At 41.7% G+C, this 18,787-nt stretch overlaps 3 protein-coding genes across 3 annotated transcripts in view; all 3 read left to right on the top strand.

Moving 5' to 3' along the window:
• Window positions 1–3,834: 3,834 nt before the first annotated feature.
• LOC308290587 (eukaryotic translation initiation factor 3 subunit I-like) lies at window positions 3,835–4,842 on the top strand (the record flags this gene model as incomplete). The annotated part of the gene is made up of 1 exon (XM_080732492.1): window positions 3,835–4,842. One exon carries the CDS (start codon window positions 3,835–3,837, stop codon window positions 4,840–4,842), a length of 1,008 nt encoding a protein of 335 aa, XP_080588618.1.
• Window positions 4,843–5,970: 1,128 nt separating this feature from the next.
• LOC308291063 (FUN14 domain-containing protein 1-like) lies at window positions 5,971–6,336 on the top strand (the record flags this gene model as incomplete). The annotated part of the gene is made up of 1 exon (XM_080732976.1): window positions 5,971–6,336. One exon carries the CDS (start codon window positions 5,971–5,973, stop codon window positions 6,334–6,336), a length of 366 nt encoding a protein of 121 aa, XP_080589102.1.
• A 10,173-nt stretch (window positions 6,337–16,509) lies between these two features.
• The window catches only part of LOC308291575 (solute carrier family 41 member 3-like), a 67,158-nt gene continuing 64,880 nt past the window's right edge, over window positions 16,510–18,787 (top strand). The window contains exon 1 of the mRNA XM_080733617.1: window positions 16,510–16,634. The gene's annotated coding sequence lies outside the window, so the exon portion shown is untranslated. The remainder of the gene's footprint in view (window positions 16,635–18,787) is intronic.

Here is an 18,787-nt window from a genome sequence, read left to right as displayed (position 1 = left end):
GTTTTTGTGCTTTCATCCATATAGAAAACATGTGTAGGATGCCACCAGGGGGCCTGTAGGCTGCAGACTGCAGGTCCTCTCTGTGGACACACCTGGTAGGCCTATAATTAGGCCTACATCTTGTCTTTGTTCAGTAACACCCTGAAGAAGGCGTTTGCCGAAACGCGTTGGTGTTTTTTAATAATGTTCTAGCCCATTTAATAAAGGCTTTTTATCGTTAAATCCACCTGAGTGCCTGGACCTGGATTTTTGTGCCTCTGTGGCACATTTCTTCCTCTTTTTGCTCTCTAGTTACTATAGTTACTTTGCAGGTATAAATTATAATATAAAACATACATTACCGACTTAAGCCCTATTTTATACCACGGCCATTTGAAAATAGCCCATCTACAGGCTCACAGCACGTCTCATCATGACGCATTGTGATCTTGTAGATCTTCTATTTTCAAACTACATTTTGTAGGCTACATTTTGATGCCAATACTTTTGTACTTTTACTCAAGTACATTTTGAACTCTGGACTTTTACTTGTAACAGAGTATTTCTACATTGCAGTATTGATTCTTTTACTTTTTAAATGTGAGTAGGCCTACTGTTTCCTTTGCATTAGAAACATGCACCGTTTCTCTCCATGAAGAGACCTTGAACAAGCTATGAACTCCTGTTCTATGAAAGGGCTCTTGTTCTTATCTCAAAAAGGAGTGTCTATGTTGTCCAGATGTTCTTTTTCATTTTTTAATTAACCAAATGTCCTCTAAGCGTGAGATTCAAGTATTCAAAAATGATTAGCATTTCTATGTGCACATGTAACATTTTATTACACAAGCAGTTCAAGCTATGCAGTTATCAAACACATATTTATTAATGTTTAATAGTCAAAGGTAATTAAGCAAGCAACATTCCAATATTTAACCCACAGTTATAGCCAATTATATTCGCCGAGAGTGACCACCTCACAGATCTATCTATAGGGAAAAATTAATACAAAAAACCTATAGCCTATATAGCTATCTCTGGTATTAGGAAGGAGAACTCCTAAACCAGAGGTCTTCAACAGGGGGTCCGGGACCCCTAGGGGGTCCTCAGCGTTACTACAGGGGGTCGTCCAAATCTTTTTATATTAGGTCTAACCACTTGAACTATAGTGTCCATATTCTGAGAACTTTAGCCAAAAATAGCAGACCTACAAGCTCATGCTGTGAACTTGTATCGGCTATTTTCGGCAAAGAGCTTTGGTGTAGAGGGGGAAAAGAGCAGACTAAGTACACAGTACAGAGTGAAAGGTCAAGTTTGTTTTAAGTATTGACGGTTCAAGTGGTTAAATATCTGAAAACACAAATTGACATGAATCCAAAATAGGCTACACTGATGATTGTGCTGTCAAACGATTGTGAGGGTCCCTGCTTCATCTCTCTCTCAACTAAGGGGTCCTGGGCCTGAAAACATTGAAGACCCCTGCACTATGGACCAGAGTTGAGCTAGCTCATATATAGCCTAATTACACAAATCATCTCATGTCCCTCGATGTTTACTTTCTAGTAGGCCTACTTCACTTCTTAAAGTAGCCTAACTGATGCTGGTTATAGGCCTACGTTATATTAGTTAGTGAATGTCTCAAAATAATGATTAAAAAACCCATGCACTCACCTTAATAAGCCTGTGTTCTCAGTATCATATAGAAAAACGAACCGTTATCATGTCACTCCAGCTGACTTAACATCATAACTCGTCTAGTAGGCAGTGGGCACTAGGCTAATCTCCTCAGCAACAAGGAAGGCCACGCCCCCTTGGTTTAGTTTCGTTTCATTACAAGCCAAGTCAGTTATGACAAAATGAGATACTTAAATGGTGGTTACACTTGGTTTCCTGTGCAAATACGCAGAAACGCTTAGCCTACTAGGATCTCCTTTTAGCTGACCTTGTACCAGTGAACTGTACCGCCATGAAACTGTACCTTTTCCTATGCAAACTTCTAATAGTCTTCAATCAATCAATCAATCAATCAATCAATCAATCAATCAATCAAGCTTAACATTGTGAGCTTGTAGATCTGCTATTTTCAAACATTTAGTAGGCTACTTTTACTTTTGGTCTACTTTAAGTACTGTAGGCTACATTTTGATGCCAATACTGTACTTTTACTCAAGTTACATTTTTAATTCTGGACTTGTATTTCTTCACTGCAGTATTGATACTTTTACTCATTTAGCCTATACAATGTGAGTAGGCCTAAGCCTACTTTTTCCACCACATAGAAACACAGCAGAAGCATTGATGAAACTGGGTAGGCCTATAAGATTAACAGCATAGTTCTATTTCCATGCTTATTTGAATGCCCCGCATGTCACTGTCAACTTACTTCCCTCTAGTATCGTGTTCTGTTTTGTTAAGCGCTATATAAATTCAAGTTATTATTATTGTTATTATAGATACCTTTATTATCCCAAGGGGGAAATTCAGTTGCCCAGAGGCAGCACAGCAGTTTAAGGTTACAAGTTACAAGGAAGTAGGAAAAAGAAAAAGAGTACTGCAGTCCAAAGAGCAAGCACAAAAAAAAGTGTCGAAAAGCTATTGCAAAAAAGGAAGAATATATATATGAAGTGACCACGAAACATTCAACGCTCATAAGTGACACGTCACACACACACACACACACACACACACACACACACACACACACACACACACACACACACACACACACACACACACACACACACACACACACACACACACACACACAAAAAGCTATACTCAAAGCACAACTTAACAGACAGTGCCAAACAAAAAAAGTGCACATAACAGTCAATGCTAGTCAATGCAACACAAGTATCACACCGCCATATCAACACAGCAATAGTACTCAGTTCAACCAACACAACCCAATAGTGAGTAGTCATTCAATGTTATAAACAAATCAGTCAGCACCATATATGGGTACAAAAGGGGGCATGCTCAAATATGGGCATAATTTTTACATCAGGGATCTCCATACTGTATAATATGGACATAAGGACAAGGACTGTATCTGTCATGAGCATAAACAAGACATGGCATGACAGATCTCCTTATATGGGCTTATCAGTTGGATCGGTGCTACGACGTAGGCATGAGGGCCACGTAGTTCATCATTATTAATTCATAAATAAATGAACAAATTAATTGCGACTGTAGGTTTACAGTTTATCAGAACCATCCCATCTTGACCGAATCTGTCTGTCTGTATGGGTAACGCTTGTCTTTTTTGTTGATTGACTCTCACACTCTGACATCACACTCTGACATCACTGTGATGGGAACCATCCCCTTTATTGCCATATATGGAGATCCCTGTGATGCCAGGGGAACCAAATCCCTTTTATGCCCATAAATGGAGATAATATGGAGATCCCTGTAATGCCAGGGGAACCAAATCCCCTTTATGCCCATCATATATGGAGATCCCTGATGTCATCAATATTAAGCCCATATCGGTGAATGCCAATATATAATCACTGTGATGTCAGGGAAACCAAATTCCTTTTATTGCCATATATGGAGATCCCTGTGATGCCGGGGGAACCAAATCCCTTTGGTCAGATGGCCAAAACATGGCCAACACTCTTAAACTCTGTCACAATGAGGTAACTGCCGTCCCAACTCTCTTCTTCCAGAACATCAACTGAGGCCACCATGAGCTCCATGAGTTGGCATGAGATCCAGGATGATGTCACTATCTGATGTCACTATGACTTCAAGAAAGCTTAAAACCAGACCGCAAGCTTTTGTCTTTAACGCTTTCAGGATAAATAGCAACTACGAGTATTCAGAAGAAGCCGCACCTAAGTCACGGCAATGAAACCCATTCTGCTCCAGGGCCATGAGAGGCCCATCACTCAAATCAAATACAACAGAGAGGGCGATCTGCTCTTCTCTGTTGCCAAAGACACAGTAGTCAATGTGTGGTACTCTGTCAACGGAGAGCGACTCGGCACCTACAGCGGGCACAACGGTGCCGTGTGGTGTGTTGACTGTAACTGGGACACTACCAACGTGTTGACGGGTTCCGCTGACAACAGCTGTCGACTGTGGGACTGCGAGACCGGCAAACAGCTGGCCCTGCTCAAGACCAGCTCGGCGGTCAGGACCTGCGCTTTCGACTTCGGCGGCCACATCGTCTCGTACTCCACGGACAAACTGATGGGTTACCAGTCTTACCTCAACTTCCTGGACCTCAGAGACCCACAGCAGGTCCAGGACAACAAACCCTACCTGTCGATACCGTGCACCGGTGATCTCGGACTCTCGACGTCCAAGATCACCAGCGCCGTGTGGGGACCGCCTCTGTCGGAGTTTGTCATCACCGGCCACGAGAACGGAGAGATCAACCAGTTCAGCGCCAGATCCGGACAGGTCCTGAAGACGGTGAACAAAGAGGACCAACACACCAAACAGATCAATGACCTGCAGACATCTGTGGACCTCACCATGGTCATCAGTGCGTCCAAGGACTGCACCGCCAGGCTGTTTGACTCCACATCTCTGGACCGCATCAAGACCTTCAAGACGGAGAGGAATGTAAACTCTGCAGCCATCTCCCCCACCATGGACCATGTGGTGATGGGCGGTGGACAAGAGGCCATGGATGTGACCACCACCTCCACGAGGATTGGCAAGTTTGAAGCTAGGTTCTTCCATGCGGCAAGTGAGGAGGAATTCGGTAGGGTCAAAGGTCATATTGGTCCTATCAACTGCGTAGCATTCCACCCCGACGGCAAGAGTTACAGCAGTGGAGGAGAGGAAGGGATTGTAAGGAATCACTACTTTGACCCTTCGTACTTTGCCTTTGAGCTGGAGGCATAATACAGAAACCTCTCCATTAATATGCCGTCCCAGCCATCAGTCTAGTGACTAGAGTGGGACTAGACTCTAGTCCCACTTGAGATATCCAGTTGTGCATAACCGCCAATCAGACTGATATGCCCATATATGGAATATACAGGCGTGCCGCTTGCGTCGAGTGGGAAGTTAAGATCAGCGAATCTCCAAAAATATAGATGAATCAAAAACTATATATATACATTTAAATATATATAGATAAATCCTGTCACAGACAGACAGGTACTCGGGGTACAACAACTGATATTGACCATATTCACACCACGGCCATCTTGGATCACATGACCACATGGGGTGGCAATGCAGCCAATCAAAAGCTTCCGCAGGCAGGTCTTGCCTTACTCAACAGCTTCTGACCCATGTGGTCATGTGATCCAAGATGGCCGCGGGGTAAATAAGGGGTTGGTCCGAAGGTTCATTAGTCCGAATTTAGTTAGGGTTACTGAGGTTAGGGTTAGAGTTAGAGTTAGGCATAGTATTCTTAACATATTCGGACTAATGAACCTTCGGACCAATGCCATGGCACCAAATAAGGTCAATTGCATTGCCGGATCGCACATGTATTTCCGCCTTGCATAGTAGGTATGTGTGCCTGTCTTTGCCTGTATTTAAACCCATACATTATGGAGATCCCTGAACTCTCTCAAGCTGATTGGTTGAAATCAGACGATATATGGAGATCCCCAAACTCAGGTTGGCGCGTTATCAATGTGACAAATCGACTGGCCTCCAAGTGCTCTGATAATGGGTAGGACAACAGGTTGACGTGTGTCACCTTATGGCCATAAATGGTGATCCTTTCACAATGGTGCCGATGTCATGTTACAGTTGATGACGTGATGCGTAAAAGAGCTCAGCTTAAAACCGGACCGCACATACTGCAACAGCAGAATTGACATTCAGCTGCAACTGACACCAAGAGGAATCACTAGAGAACGGAAAGCAGACCTTGTAACCGATACTGCAAGAGGACTCACTAGAGAACGGAAGACAGACCACCTGCAACCAATATCTCACCTGTAGTCTCATTCATTCCTGGATCATAAGGGCGGACGACTTTGGCCACGTTCTTGGTGACCTCCTCACTCCAACATGGTTGAGTTTAAGAAATATGCCAAACAGCAATGGTTCAACTTGAGCAACCCTGGACCCATGGCCAAGAAATACAACGTGGTAAAACAGATAGCTGTAGGAGGAGGCAGTGGATGGTGTGCAGGATATCTTTCCCGGAAGGTTGGCAAAGTGGTTGTTTCAGCCGTGGGAGGAGGCATTCTGCTGTTACAGATAGCCAACCATAGTGGTTACATCCAAATCAACTGGAATAAAATGGAGAAGGATGTCAACAAAGCATGCCCTGACCTAAACTCTTTTGCTGAAAAGTCAGTCTTGTTTGTGAAGGAAAATGCAACAGTCACCTGTGCGTTCATAGGAGGCTTCCTGCTTGGCCTGGCATCCTAGAGGATCTGAAACTAGACTGCTGCTCTGTCGAGGTGCCAACTTGTGGCTTGTGCACTCGTGGCCATGTATGGCCTACTTGTGCGCCAGCAGAGCGCACCTTGTTGATGGTGACATCACCAATAATGCTGGTCCCTCATTGGCTACGGGCATAAACACAGACAGATACACAACAGAAACACCGAACACAGTACTTGCGCACTCTGCTGGCACAAGTAATGTCTGTATATAGCTCTGTTCAAAAATATGTGCATTATGGCTGTTGGGTGCAAAGGTTTCACCCACCATTGGCGGAGATGTGTTTCAATGAGTGCACCCATCTATTTTGAAGGATAGCCGCCCAGTTGCCTTATTCGAAATGATAGTTTCTTGCCAAAGGAGCAAGAAATTAATCTTTGATGACTGGCCTAAGGAGGGGCACTATGAGAAACAATTAAAAACAAAAAAAAAATCCGGTCCCCATAAAATGTCCGGTCTGGGCTCCGAAGCGTGGGCTACATCTTGGCACTCGGCTCAGAGTTTGTTGTACGCCCAGGGTCCCATTGGCCAAGCTTTGCAGGACGCACTGTGATTGGCCAGCGGGACACAACTCATAAATAGCACCGCTCACTTCACACTGGTGTTATTCTTTTTTCCCTTTTTTTTTTCTGGGACCCCAACCTAAACTATAATAATGAAACCAAATGAACAAATGAAACTTCGTCACTTTTGGTCACTTTCGTATAGGCCTGTTAGTCTATGTATAATTACTTGTTTTTACATTAACCTTGATGACAGATCATAATAAAACAAGAACAGTTTGTTTGCATTTTTTCATGGCCAGCAGCCTCAATGCCATCTCGGTATGGTTTCATCAGTGCAAATGCTAAATGCAACGTCAAGAAATGAAACTCTGAGTCAAGAAATGAAACTCTGAGTCAAGAAATGAAACTCTGAGTCAAGAAATGAAACTTAACTGCACTTGCAGATCATTCATATCCTCTGCAACCTGGGCTCTTCACCTACCCTCCCACATCAAAGAGAGGAAGTACTTATCATCACTGAACTTTGTACTTTCATATTTTCAGAGGCGTCAATTGGGTATGGCAAGCTATGGCAGCTGCCATACCTTTGCTACAGGGGGAAAATAATAAAATGTACTGTGGCTGTTGCGAAGGTATGGCAACATGACTGGTGTCTTGACACCAGTCATGTTGCCATACCTTAGCCTTTTCTGAACTGACGCCGCTGCATATGAGTGCTCATGAGTACTGCTGTTCCAGTGTAGATGTCTAATTTAGTTTGACCATGGGACACCAACTGAATGAGGTTAATAAGATTAGATAGACTAGCGGTGATCTGAACCAGGTATCACAGCTGAGCTTTTGAACCAAACTAGATGGCTCAATAGAAAATCTGCAGTAAAGTGTTACTGCGCTATTTTTGTGCGGTGCTAACCAGTGTTGATTTTGACGACTAAAATTATGACTGCGTTTTTTTCACTGACGAAAACTAAATAAAAAGTAAGCTGTGATGACTAAAACTAAGACTAAATATATTGACAATTTCGTCAACAAAATAAAAACTAGACTAAAACGTTAGGGAGGGACTAACTAGTTATTTTTGGAGCCGTGTGCAGAGCACATGGGCTCCCTCTGAGTGGCAATGTGTGTCCTGTCTCACCAGTGAGAACTGTCCCGTTGAGTTCGAACAGTACCTTTTATGACCACACATGTTAAGGGAGGGGCGCTGTTTTCAGGCCAGGCACACACACGCACACACACACACAGGGGGGAACACATAGAATCAAAAACATAGATCTGGAAGTGCTCAATTTCACGGCTCCACTTCGAACCAAGGTTTGATTTTTTATGTTTGGTTGCTCTCAGGTGAGCACGACGCGTTGTGAGCTTGTAGATCGGCTATTTTCAGCACGCAACCAAGTGTAAAATCAGCCATTACAATGTCATCAAGGCCTGCCAAAATACATTTTAGTTGACTAAATCAACTGTAGATTTAGTCGCCTAAAATCTTATGATATTTAGTCGACTAAAATTAGACTAAAACTAAAGCTTTTCTGGTGACTAAATTATTACTAAAACTAAATGACATTTTATTCAAAAGACTATCACTAAAACTAAATCAAAATTTGCTGTCAAAAACAACACTGGTGCTAACCGCTCCTATGTCTGGCTTTGTGTGAAGGTTCTATCCTATGTGTGAGTGTCAGTATGAGCACAGAACACTTCTCCATACAAGGAGATATGCGCGTGTGTCGTGACTCGTGTTTGATACCATACGAATGAGTGTCTGTATGAGCACGAGACTGACGTCACGAGACTAACGTCATAGAAAGTACGCAGAGACCGACGTCACCACAGCTGATGTCATGTAGAGAACGGCCCATACAAGGAGATATGCACTTGTGTTGTGTTTGATACCATATGCCGTTGTTTCCTGTTGAGATTGGCACATTTCACCCAGGTTTTTTTCATCTCACCTGCGTCACTTTGTTTGCTGACCTCACTCAGCAAAGAAATAAACAGAAAATAAACAAAAATAAAAATAAAACAATTCACAGGAGGCAAGCAGTGATCACCCCATGATGTGCACTGCAATGTAATGCACTACTACATTGCAGGTGCTTTTTGAGAGTGAAAAAAATAAGAAGACACGTGTCGTGTGACATGAGTGATCTGCCCCAGGAAATGTGCCAAGCTCAATAGGGAACACTCAGAATTATATGATTTTCCAAGGGCGGATAAAAAAAATGCGTCTGGTGATAAACCCGCCCCACGTTTGCATACTGGGCCCTGATTGGTCCCTCTACTTCAGAGAGAGTGAAATACAACAACTTAGCAGTGCCAGACCAACTCTGCCAAGGGTGACTTTTTTCTCTTTAGCTTGCAATGGCAGATTTGTTTGGTTTCTAGGCTAGAACAACCCAGTAGTAAACCATCAAGAAAATACCTCTCTTCTCCTCTCCTCTCCTCTCGCGTTACTATGTCACTAAATGAAGTTATTCCAGAAGTATGATGCCAATGGTCATCACCAAGAATCATGCTGTCCAAGGAACAGTACAACTCTGACTTATTTCAACAGCTTGTTGAACAATGGAGTTCTATGACTTAGCTGGATATGAGCTACATCTGGCTGTTGGACCATGTAAGTACTGTAGGAGAGAATTTTAGATTTGGTGTTTGGTTGTTTTTCAGGATACATATAAAACATTATTAAACAGTCTACTAAAGAGAGAATAACATTTTTTGAACAAAGAGCATTTGAACAAAGCCTTCTGTTGAAACTTGGGAAGCAATAAGTATCATCATTCATAAACATATTGGACTTTGTCTGATATTAATTGGTTTACAACTCAAATGTTACAACTGTTCAATTCTTTTCACACACAGGACAATAGTATATAAATGACTGCACATAAGAATGCTTACAGCTTTTAAAACAGCAGGTCGAGCCTGATGGGATTTCAGATTTTAGTCTCCCTGCTCTGTTGCTTTCATGAATATTAATGACATGGTCATTGGCAGCAGCTTTGCATTCAGCGGTTTGCTGCAGGCCTGCCTGGCACTGGCAGCGTCTTGTGACCAAACCACTTCAATAGACATTACATCACCCATTCACCTGAACAGCATCCAATAAAACCAGTGAACCACAAAGGAAAACCTTCAGTGTAAATGTATCCACCTGTAACTCTGAATTACAGGTCATCATATTTAGAACGGGTACACCTTATTGTGTATCATTATTTTGTGCTTTAACTATTGAAAAATAGCAGATATACAAGCTCACAGCTGTGAGCTTGTAGATCTGCTATTTTTCAATAGCTAAAGCATTCAATAATTCTAGGCCTAAATGGGTTAAAATAATACAAAGCAAATAACACATCAGTCGGAGGCCGAGGGTTATTGTTTTAGTTTAATCCATCTGTGCTTGTTGTACCCCCCCCCCCCCCAGCCATCATATTGCAATGTTGCAAATTAATCCTACCTATGAGATAGATGTGAATCAGAGAAATAACAACCTTATACAAAAGAGGAGTAAGTGCAACATCTAGTGGATGCATGTTGTCAGGAATATTTCAGCTGCAGTGTGAGTTTGCACCAAGGAGCTGTATCATTTCTTATAATAATAATGATAATAATAATCGTCATCGTCGTCTAACACAGGGGTCTTCAACAGGGGGTCCGGGACCCCTAGGGGTCCTCAGAGTTACTACAAAGGGGCTGCCAAATCTTTGTGTGATATGATAATTTTTTGAAATTAACAACTTGAACCCTCGGCCCTCGCATCCCTATTCTGTGGAGAATTTTAGCCAAAAATAACAGATCTACAAGCTCTCAACACCTCACAGCGAGAGGTGTTGAGAGCTTGTAGATTGGCTATTTTTGGCAAATAGGTTTGGTGTAGAGGTAAAAAAGAAAAGAAAATACCAGACCAAGTACAGAGTGAAAGGTCAAATTTACCTCAACAGTATCAACTTGTGAAATGTATGATAAAAAAAAAACATAAACATGAATGCTGTCAAACAAGTTGATGAAAATCTGCAACACAATTTTATACAATATGTAGTGGGGGTCCCTGCTTTATCTCCCTCTCAGCTAAGGGGTCCTTGGCCTGAAAACGTTGAAGACCCCTGATCTAACACTTGAATATACACTTGTACCCTGTTTATTATCCGGTGAACAAATGGTGGTGTGTTGGACACTTGTGGAAATCACTTCTGCAGGTCGGCTTGAACCAGAAACCCTCCTCTCACCAACACCGTTATCGGGCAATCAACATTTTAATTGAGTAAAAGTATGAAAGTATTAAGATCATAAAACATGCACAGTTAAAGCACTGCAGAATGGCCCTTTTCACATTCACGTTATTGGATTGCAATTAGTAATGCATCACTTTAATGTTTCAGCTGGCAAAAGTGGGGCTGATTACTCAATATGTGTTGCTGGGTAGCTTAACCTTTAATAATAATAATAACTAGAAATACTGTTCCTATGAAACAGTGTGGGCTCGCATGTAACACCATGTATGGGCACAGAGATCTACCCTTTGGCTGCACCTCAGGGCCCTGCCTTTGTACTGTCGGTACAAAGTTTAGAGGAGAACTTGACTGACTGATATATGAAGAAATAATGAAGATAACATACGTAAATTAGTAGTTAATGTATGTTTTGTATCAAATCTGCAAAATAGCCGCAAAAGCAGTCAAATTATCTTCAGTGGAGTAAAAAGAACAATATTTGCCTCTGAGATGTAGTGAAATTTAACATCGGAACAACCTAGAAACTAATGTTAAATTGACAACCAATTGAAGGGGTTTTAAGCAGATGATAAAAGTAGGTATTTTAGAAAGGGTACCCCTATAGTTTAAGAAAGACAAGGGAGTATGTGTTATGTTTGTACTGGATATGTATGTGTTTGTAGTGTACTTTGTATTGTTTTTAACTTATTAACTGTTATTTGTAAGAGGACCTCTGTGGAAATAAGTCTCACGACTTTTGTGCGTAATCCTCGAATTGCTGTATGTGTTTTTACTGCTTTTTAAATAAATTCAATCAATCAATCAATCAATCAATCAATCAATCAATCAATCAATTAATCAATCAATCAAAGTAACTAAAATTACCCAAAAAAAGAAATCTTACTTAAAGGAGTAGTTCACCACTTTTCAACCTCTCTTCATTTAATAGGTCCTCAATGTTCATGATAAAATATCAAAAAGAAATTCTACTCAGTCCAAGTCTCCTAGGGGAGCTGTGGGAAGTTCAGAATCCATCTTCTTGTGACATCATCATTTTCCCAAAAAAAAAAATGTAATCAATATTTTTGAAAAAAATATTTAGATTTTTATTATCGTGAGAACAATGGCTTCCACTTTAAAATTGCAACTTTTCAGGAATAGAAAGCCTGCAGTTTCTATAAGCTGGATTGGCAATCGATGATGTCACAAGACAATAGGTTTCTGACCTGCCCACAGCCCTCTGAAAAAAAGAAAAAAAGAAAAGCTATTTTTGAGTGAGGACCAATTTTAACATAGCTTGAAAAGTGGTGGAGTGCCCCTTTAAGTACTGTACATTACTTGAGTAAATGTAGTTGGGCTTCTTTCCACCACTAGTAAGGAGTGGGTTTTAATCAAAGGCTACCACATGATATTGTGTGAAACCACACCTCGCAAGACCCCCACAACATGGCTCCAATGGTCTAAGTTTAGCACGGTGCGTGCAGTTAGATCCTCCTGTGCCAACTAAGTCTGTAGCCAGCTCTTGGCAGCATGTCAGACTTCTAGTAACAACATCTCAGTCACATAGTCACTATCCTACACCAGTGGTTCTCGAAAAGTGGGGTCTGGGGATCCCCACAGGGGTCTCCCAGGGGGTTTAGGACTACAATGGAAACCGGCCCTCAGGGATTTTTGTGAGAAGAAACGCAAAATGTCACACGTGACAAATTATGTGATGTTTAAAATGTGCCTACTGTACGGTACTAATGGTCTTCCCCCAAATGTCAAATTCAGCACTGGTTGACATAGAGCAGGGGTCTTCAACGTTTTCAGCCCAAGGACCCCTTAGTTGAGAGAGAGATGAAGCAGGGACCCCCACAACTTTTTCAGAGATTCCATATTGTTTCATGGTTTGACAGCACAATCGTCAGTGTGTTTTGGATTCATGTGAATTTGTGTTTTCAGATATTTAACCACTTGAACCGGCAACGCTTAATAAACTTGACCTTTCACTCTGTACTTAGTCTGCGCTTTGTCCCCTCTATACACCAAAGCTTTCTGCCAAAAATAGCCGATCCACAAGCTCGCAACTCCTCGTTGCGAGCTTGTGGATCGGCTATTTTTGGCTAAAGTTCTCAGAATATGCACGCTAGAAAAAAAGTTTCTATCACACAATGCTTTGGAGGACCCCCTGTAGTAACTCTAAGGACCCCCTAGGGGTCCCGGACCCCCTGTTGAAGACCCCTGACATACAGTATTCATAGGATATAGCAGCATGAATGATTATTGTCTGATTTGATGACAGTCTTGATTGGGTTGAGAACGCTATCCTATCTGTAGCCTATAATCCAAGTCGAGTAGGCAACAGTAAACTCATGACTGTTAAGTAAGTGCTAATGGTACAAATGTAACCAAATGGACCCGTACAGGGTAGGCCTATGCCCTATTTCAAAGTGCAGGGTTAAAGTGAACGAGATGCAACTGACAGAGTGAGATGAGGTCAGACAGACGGAGGGATATCCTTATTTGCCAATGGCATGAAATTTAAGACCACACGCGTGCACGTGCACACACACACACACACACACACACACACACACACACACACACACACACACACACACACACACACACACACACACACACACACACACACACACACACACACACACACACACACACACACCATGCTGTGCAAAGAGTCACAGAATAGCTCAGTGAGCACAGCATGGGCACACATGGAACGTACACACATAGCTTATGAATGTACATTGACACACACACACACACACACACACACACACACACACACACACACACACACACACACACACACACACACACACACACACACACACACACAATGCGCGCGCACGGTGCACGAGTGGGGCGCTCATGCACACTTTAGTGAGTGTTTGTCGGTTATTCTTGGTGACTGGTGGTGTCCACCTCAGTGGATCTGCTTTACGACCTCCTGATAGGCACGGTAAGGACTTTGACTAACCTTTGGTAAAGAAGAGCAATGTCACACACACACACACACACACACACACACACACACACACACACACACACACACACACACACACACACACACACACACACACACACACACACGTGAATGGTCAGTGTTATAACGTATTGTAACTCTTACAGAGTACAAAGGGGTTCATTTGGTTATAGGCTATATTTGTAGCAAAATACAATGGATCGTGTGACTGCAGACCCCTGCTGTGGGTCGAGGTGGAGGGTTTCCATGACTGCGGACACTACTAGTTATAGCTGCTTTTATTGTCATTTTAGTTGTTGATTTTATTATTGTTGCTGTTGTCTCTTCCGCCCACCCCTCTCCCCTTGGTATCTCTCTCTCTATCTTTCTGTATCTCTTGTTCTGTATAGAACTATAGGCCTTTCTCTAATCTCTCTCTCTCTCTCTCTCTCTCTCTCTCTCTCTCTCTCTCTCTCTCTCTCTCTCTCTCTCTTTCTCTCTCTTTCTCTATCTTTATGTATCTCTTGTTCTGTATAGAACTATAGGCCTTTCTCTAATCTCTCTCTCGCTCTCTCTCTCTCTCTCTCTCTCTCTCTCTCTCTTTCACTCTCTTTCTCTCTCTTTCTTTCTCTCTTGCTCTGTATATTACAGTATAGGCCTCTCTCTCTCTCTCTCTCTCTCTCTCTCTCTCGCTCTCTCTCTCTCTCTCTCTCGCTTGATCTGTATCTCTCTGAACTGAACTGTGCACACTTAATAGATAAACACTGGGGAATGGGGATCTGCAGTATTGCTAGTGTAATTGCATTGTATCATGTCCATGCCTGTCAATACAATTGACATGCATGTGATTTGTTCAAAAGGATGAACCTTTATTGATCTCCGTGGGGAATAGTTTTTTGTTTAGTTTTACCGTGAGTGCATGACATGTCTAAACACCATCTTTTACTGTAACACACGCACACGCACACGCACACGCGCATTGTGATCGGCTATTTTCAAAGGATTTTATTTCATAGGCTACATTAGAAAACTTGATGCCCTTACTTTTGTGCTTTTGCTCAAGTACATTTTGAATTCCAGACTTTTACTTAGTTGTAACAGAGTATTTCTGTATTGCTATTGATATTGCTATTGGTTCAATAATTATGTTTTGTTTTTGTCGCATTCCTAAGCCAATAACTTGAGGAGACTCGTTGTAGGCCCATTGATTCCGGATGGGAACCCAAATGCATTTGGGTTCCCATCCGGAATCAATGGGGGTAAATTTACTATAATCACATTTTTGTCTTAGGAATGCGACAAATACAAAACCTATTATTGAACTCAAGTCTCCATGGGGTGAGTAATCAATAGAAAAAAAGTCATTTTGTGGGTGAATTACTCCTTTAAGTAAAACGTGAGACTTTTTCCACCACTGCTCAAGTGCTCATCATCAGCAACCAGTGGTGGAAAAATAACTCACATTCTTTACTTAAGTAAAAGTATCAATACTGCTACATAGAAATACTCTAGAAGTAAAAGTCTGGAATTCAAAATGTACTTGAGTAAAAGTAGGCTATGAAAGTGTTGGCATCACAATGTACTTAAAGGAGTAGTTCACCCCCAACATGACTTTATTTCTATTGATTACTCATGCCATGGAGAGTAGAGTTCAATAATATTTTTTGGTTTTTGTCACATTCCTAAGACAAAAATGTGATAACAATAAATTTTCCCCCATTGATTCCGGATGGTGACCCGTGACCCGTTTCGAAACGGGTCACCATCCGGAATCAATGGGGGAAAATTTACTCGAATCACATTTTTGTAAAAGTAAAAATACCACATTGTTTGAAAATAGCTACAAGCTCAACACGCATCTCATCACATGCAATGCGTTGTGAGCGCTGTGAGCTTGTAGATCGGCTATTTTAAAATAGCCAAGGTATAAAATAGGGCTAAAGTGGTTTATGTATGTTTTATAATATTATAATTTATATCAGCAAAGTAACTGGTATGTAAAGTTTTCAAAAGATTGTAGTGGAGTAAAAGTACAATATTTTCCCCAAACCCAAAGATGTAGTGGAGTAGAAGTAAAAGTATTGATAATTGGAAAATACTCCTTCCTGTAAAGTAAAAGTACCTCAAAAAGTAAGGTAGTCCTACTTGAGTAAATGCACTTAGTTACTTTACACCACTGTCAGCTAGCCTGGATCCAGCCTGTTTGCTCCGTTCCACATTAGAGACAATACAAAATGTGGAACGGAGCAAACAGGCTGGATCCAGGCTAACTGTCAGCATCTATCAGATTCAGATCAAAGAGAACTAAAAACAAGATTCACTCTCTGCAGGGGGGCGGAGCTGCGTATTATTGCACCCCTCCTCCCGTTGGTTTTCAAACCAATCACAGTGCGAGTAGTGGTGTAATCGTAGGCAGCGCTGCCTGCTGCTGTACTGCTAGAGTCTGCTGCTATTATGGTCTGTCCGTGCCATGGCAGCCTCCTGTATATTAACACGTCTGCTTGACGTGGAGATCTCCCGAGACATTGGATCATAATATTGTGAATGACCATGTGTTTACTGACGGGGCGGTCAGGCGACCATCATCAGCAGACTGTATGTATGATATGTACAGTATGTGTGGATGTTTACTGTTGGTGCTGCTCGATCTGCATGCTGTCACCCTGTTGTGTGTTTTGCACGACGTTACACCATTATGCAACATTGCAACTTGTTTACAAGCATATAGTGTCAATAAAGACTTTCCTTTGATGTGTACTGTGTAGCCTACTGTGTAGCCTGCTGGTAACCCGGTGTTTGGCTGCGGAATCACATCTGAAAAAACTGAAGAAAAACAAAAGACAATGTATAAATTAATAGACTATGAAATAGATCACAATGCGTCTCATCGCAAATTATATGTAACCAGTAACCCAGAGCAGTGGTTTTCAACCAGGGGTCCGGGGACCACCATGTGGTATTTGAGGGGGTTGCAGGTGGTCCCCAGCTAAACGATGATTTACTAGCCTACTCTTGAGTGTAAAATGAAACCAAATGGACCCTTACCTACGGATCCATTTGGTTTCATTTTACGCTATAGAGTTGTTGTTAAACATCTGGATTCCTTAAATGTACAGTCTACACAAGAGATTGTAGAAACATGTTAATTACCTAATTGTCTCTCCTGAGTCCTATGGTATCACATTTATTATACAGCATGGAATTGTGGACAAAATCCTATTCAATGACAACAAAATATTCTACGTTTTGGTTTTGAGAGGCTAAATCTCATCAAATGGCTCAATGCAGAATAACTAATGGACCCTGATATGAAAAAGGGTTGACAACTTCCATTGAGACATTTTGGTGTGACAGGTAATACATTCCATGCTGGAATGGAAAGTGTTCCATTCCAATTTGTTTATACAATTGTAAAAACAGACAGTGGTAAATACATACAATATAAAACCTAAAACGTCGTTGTCACAAAACTGATGTTCAACGTGCATCGCCATACTGTCACTTTTCTCTCAAATGTCTCAATGACACAAGACAACAAAACACCTCCAGCCACAGTCACACTGTTCCCATGTGGTTCCCAAGAATATGATTCCGTTTCCTCCCTTTACATTTCAGAAACAATTCACAATTTAGGCATTTAGCAGACACTCTTAATTTGGGATGGGACGATACGCGATATCACGATAATTGTATCGTGGTGATTTCATTTATTGTGATATCATCCTCTGTCATTCACCTTTTATTTGCCGAGCTGCATATCCGGTACCATTTAAACCCTCTATAATTTGTAAACGGTACCAATACAGAGTGAAAAAAATAGTCTTTTTTCACTCTGTATCAAATGTCTTTGCCAAAAAATAGCCGATCTACAAGCTTGTGAGCTTGTAGATCTGCTTTTTTTTTGGGCAAATGTTCCGCCCCTGGATAATGGATATTGATTATCGCGATAATATCGTAAATCACGATTTCTTTTGTCACAATAATTGTGATATGAAATGTTCATGTCCCATCCCTACTCTTAATCCAGAGCGATTTACAACAAGCAGGTTATACATCAATACAATAAGCAGCAATGCCGTTGTGTCCCTGAGCAAGACTCCTAATGCGCTCCTTGTGGGCAGCGAATCAGCTGAAAATACTGAATTTCCCCCTCGGGAGGAACTAGGTAACTATTGTAAATTCAAGATAATAAGCAAGATAATACTTAAATACATCAATCAACAACATATAACAAATGCAACATATAACAAATTTCTAAAACGGCTAGTTCCAATCCTTGATTCTGATTGGCTGGTTGCCATGGTATACCTGAGACTGTAACCCATACCTTGAATCAGTTTATATCAAAGCCAGGTGCGTTATTTCTTTCCACTGTGCCGTGAGGCTGAACTAGAGAAGCGAGCGTTTGATTTCCTCTCAAATCCTGCCGTGCGGGTGCTTCTAAGCACCGCCCGCATGCATAGGACAGTGACTGAATGGCTCCGGGCGGGGCTTGTACAGGCAACAAACGCTCTCTATTCTCCAGGCACCACTCGGCTGTTTAGCTTAGGTTGCTATGCTAGCGTTTTTGATGTGATGTTCACCCCCACATAGCAGCTAAATCTGGATGAAAATAAACATGTGAATGGATCGAATATGGTTCTTAACTACTTAACATGAGACTGATCTAACACGAGTGTTGTTTCCCTATTTCTTTGGCAAAAAGAATGACGTGACTTTGTAAACACACACTGGCTTCGCCTCGTGTT

This window comes from Nannobrachium achirus (assembly GCF_963921795.1).
Source record: "Nannobrachium achirus genome assembly, chromosome: 9".
NCBI classification, from domain to species: domain Eukaryota; kingdom Metazoa; phylum Chordata; class Actinopteri; order Myctophiformes; family Myctophidae; genus Nannobrachium; species Nannobrachium achirus.
Note: the sequence above shows the minus strand (reverse complement) of the source record. Positions and strands in the feature narration are given on the sequence as shown.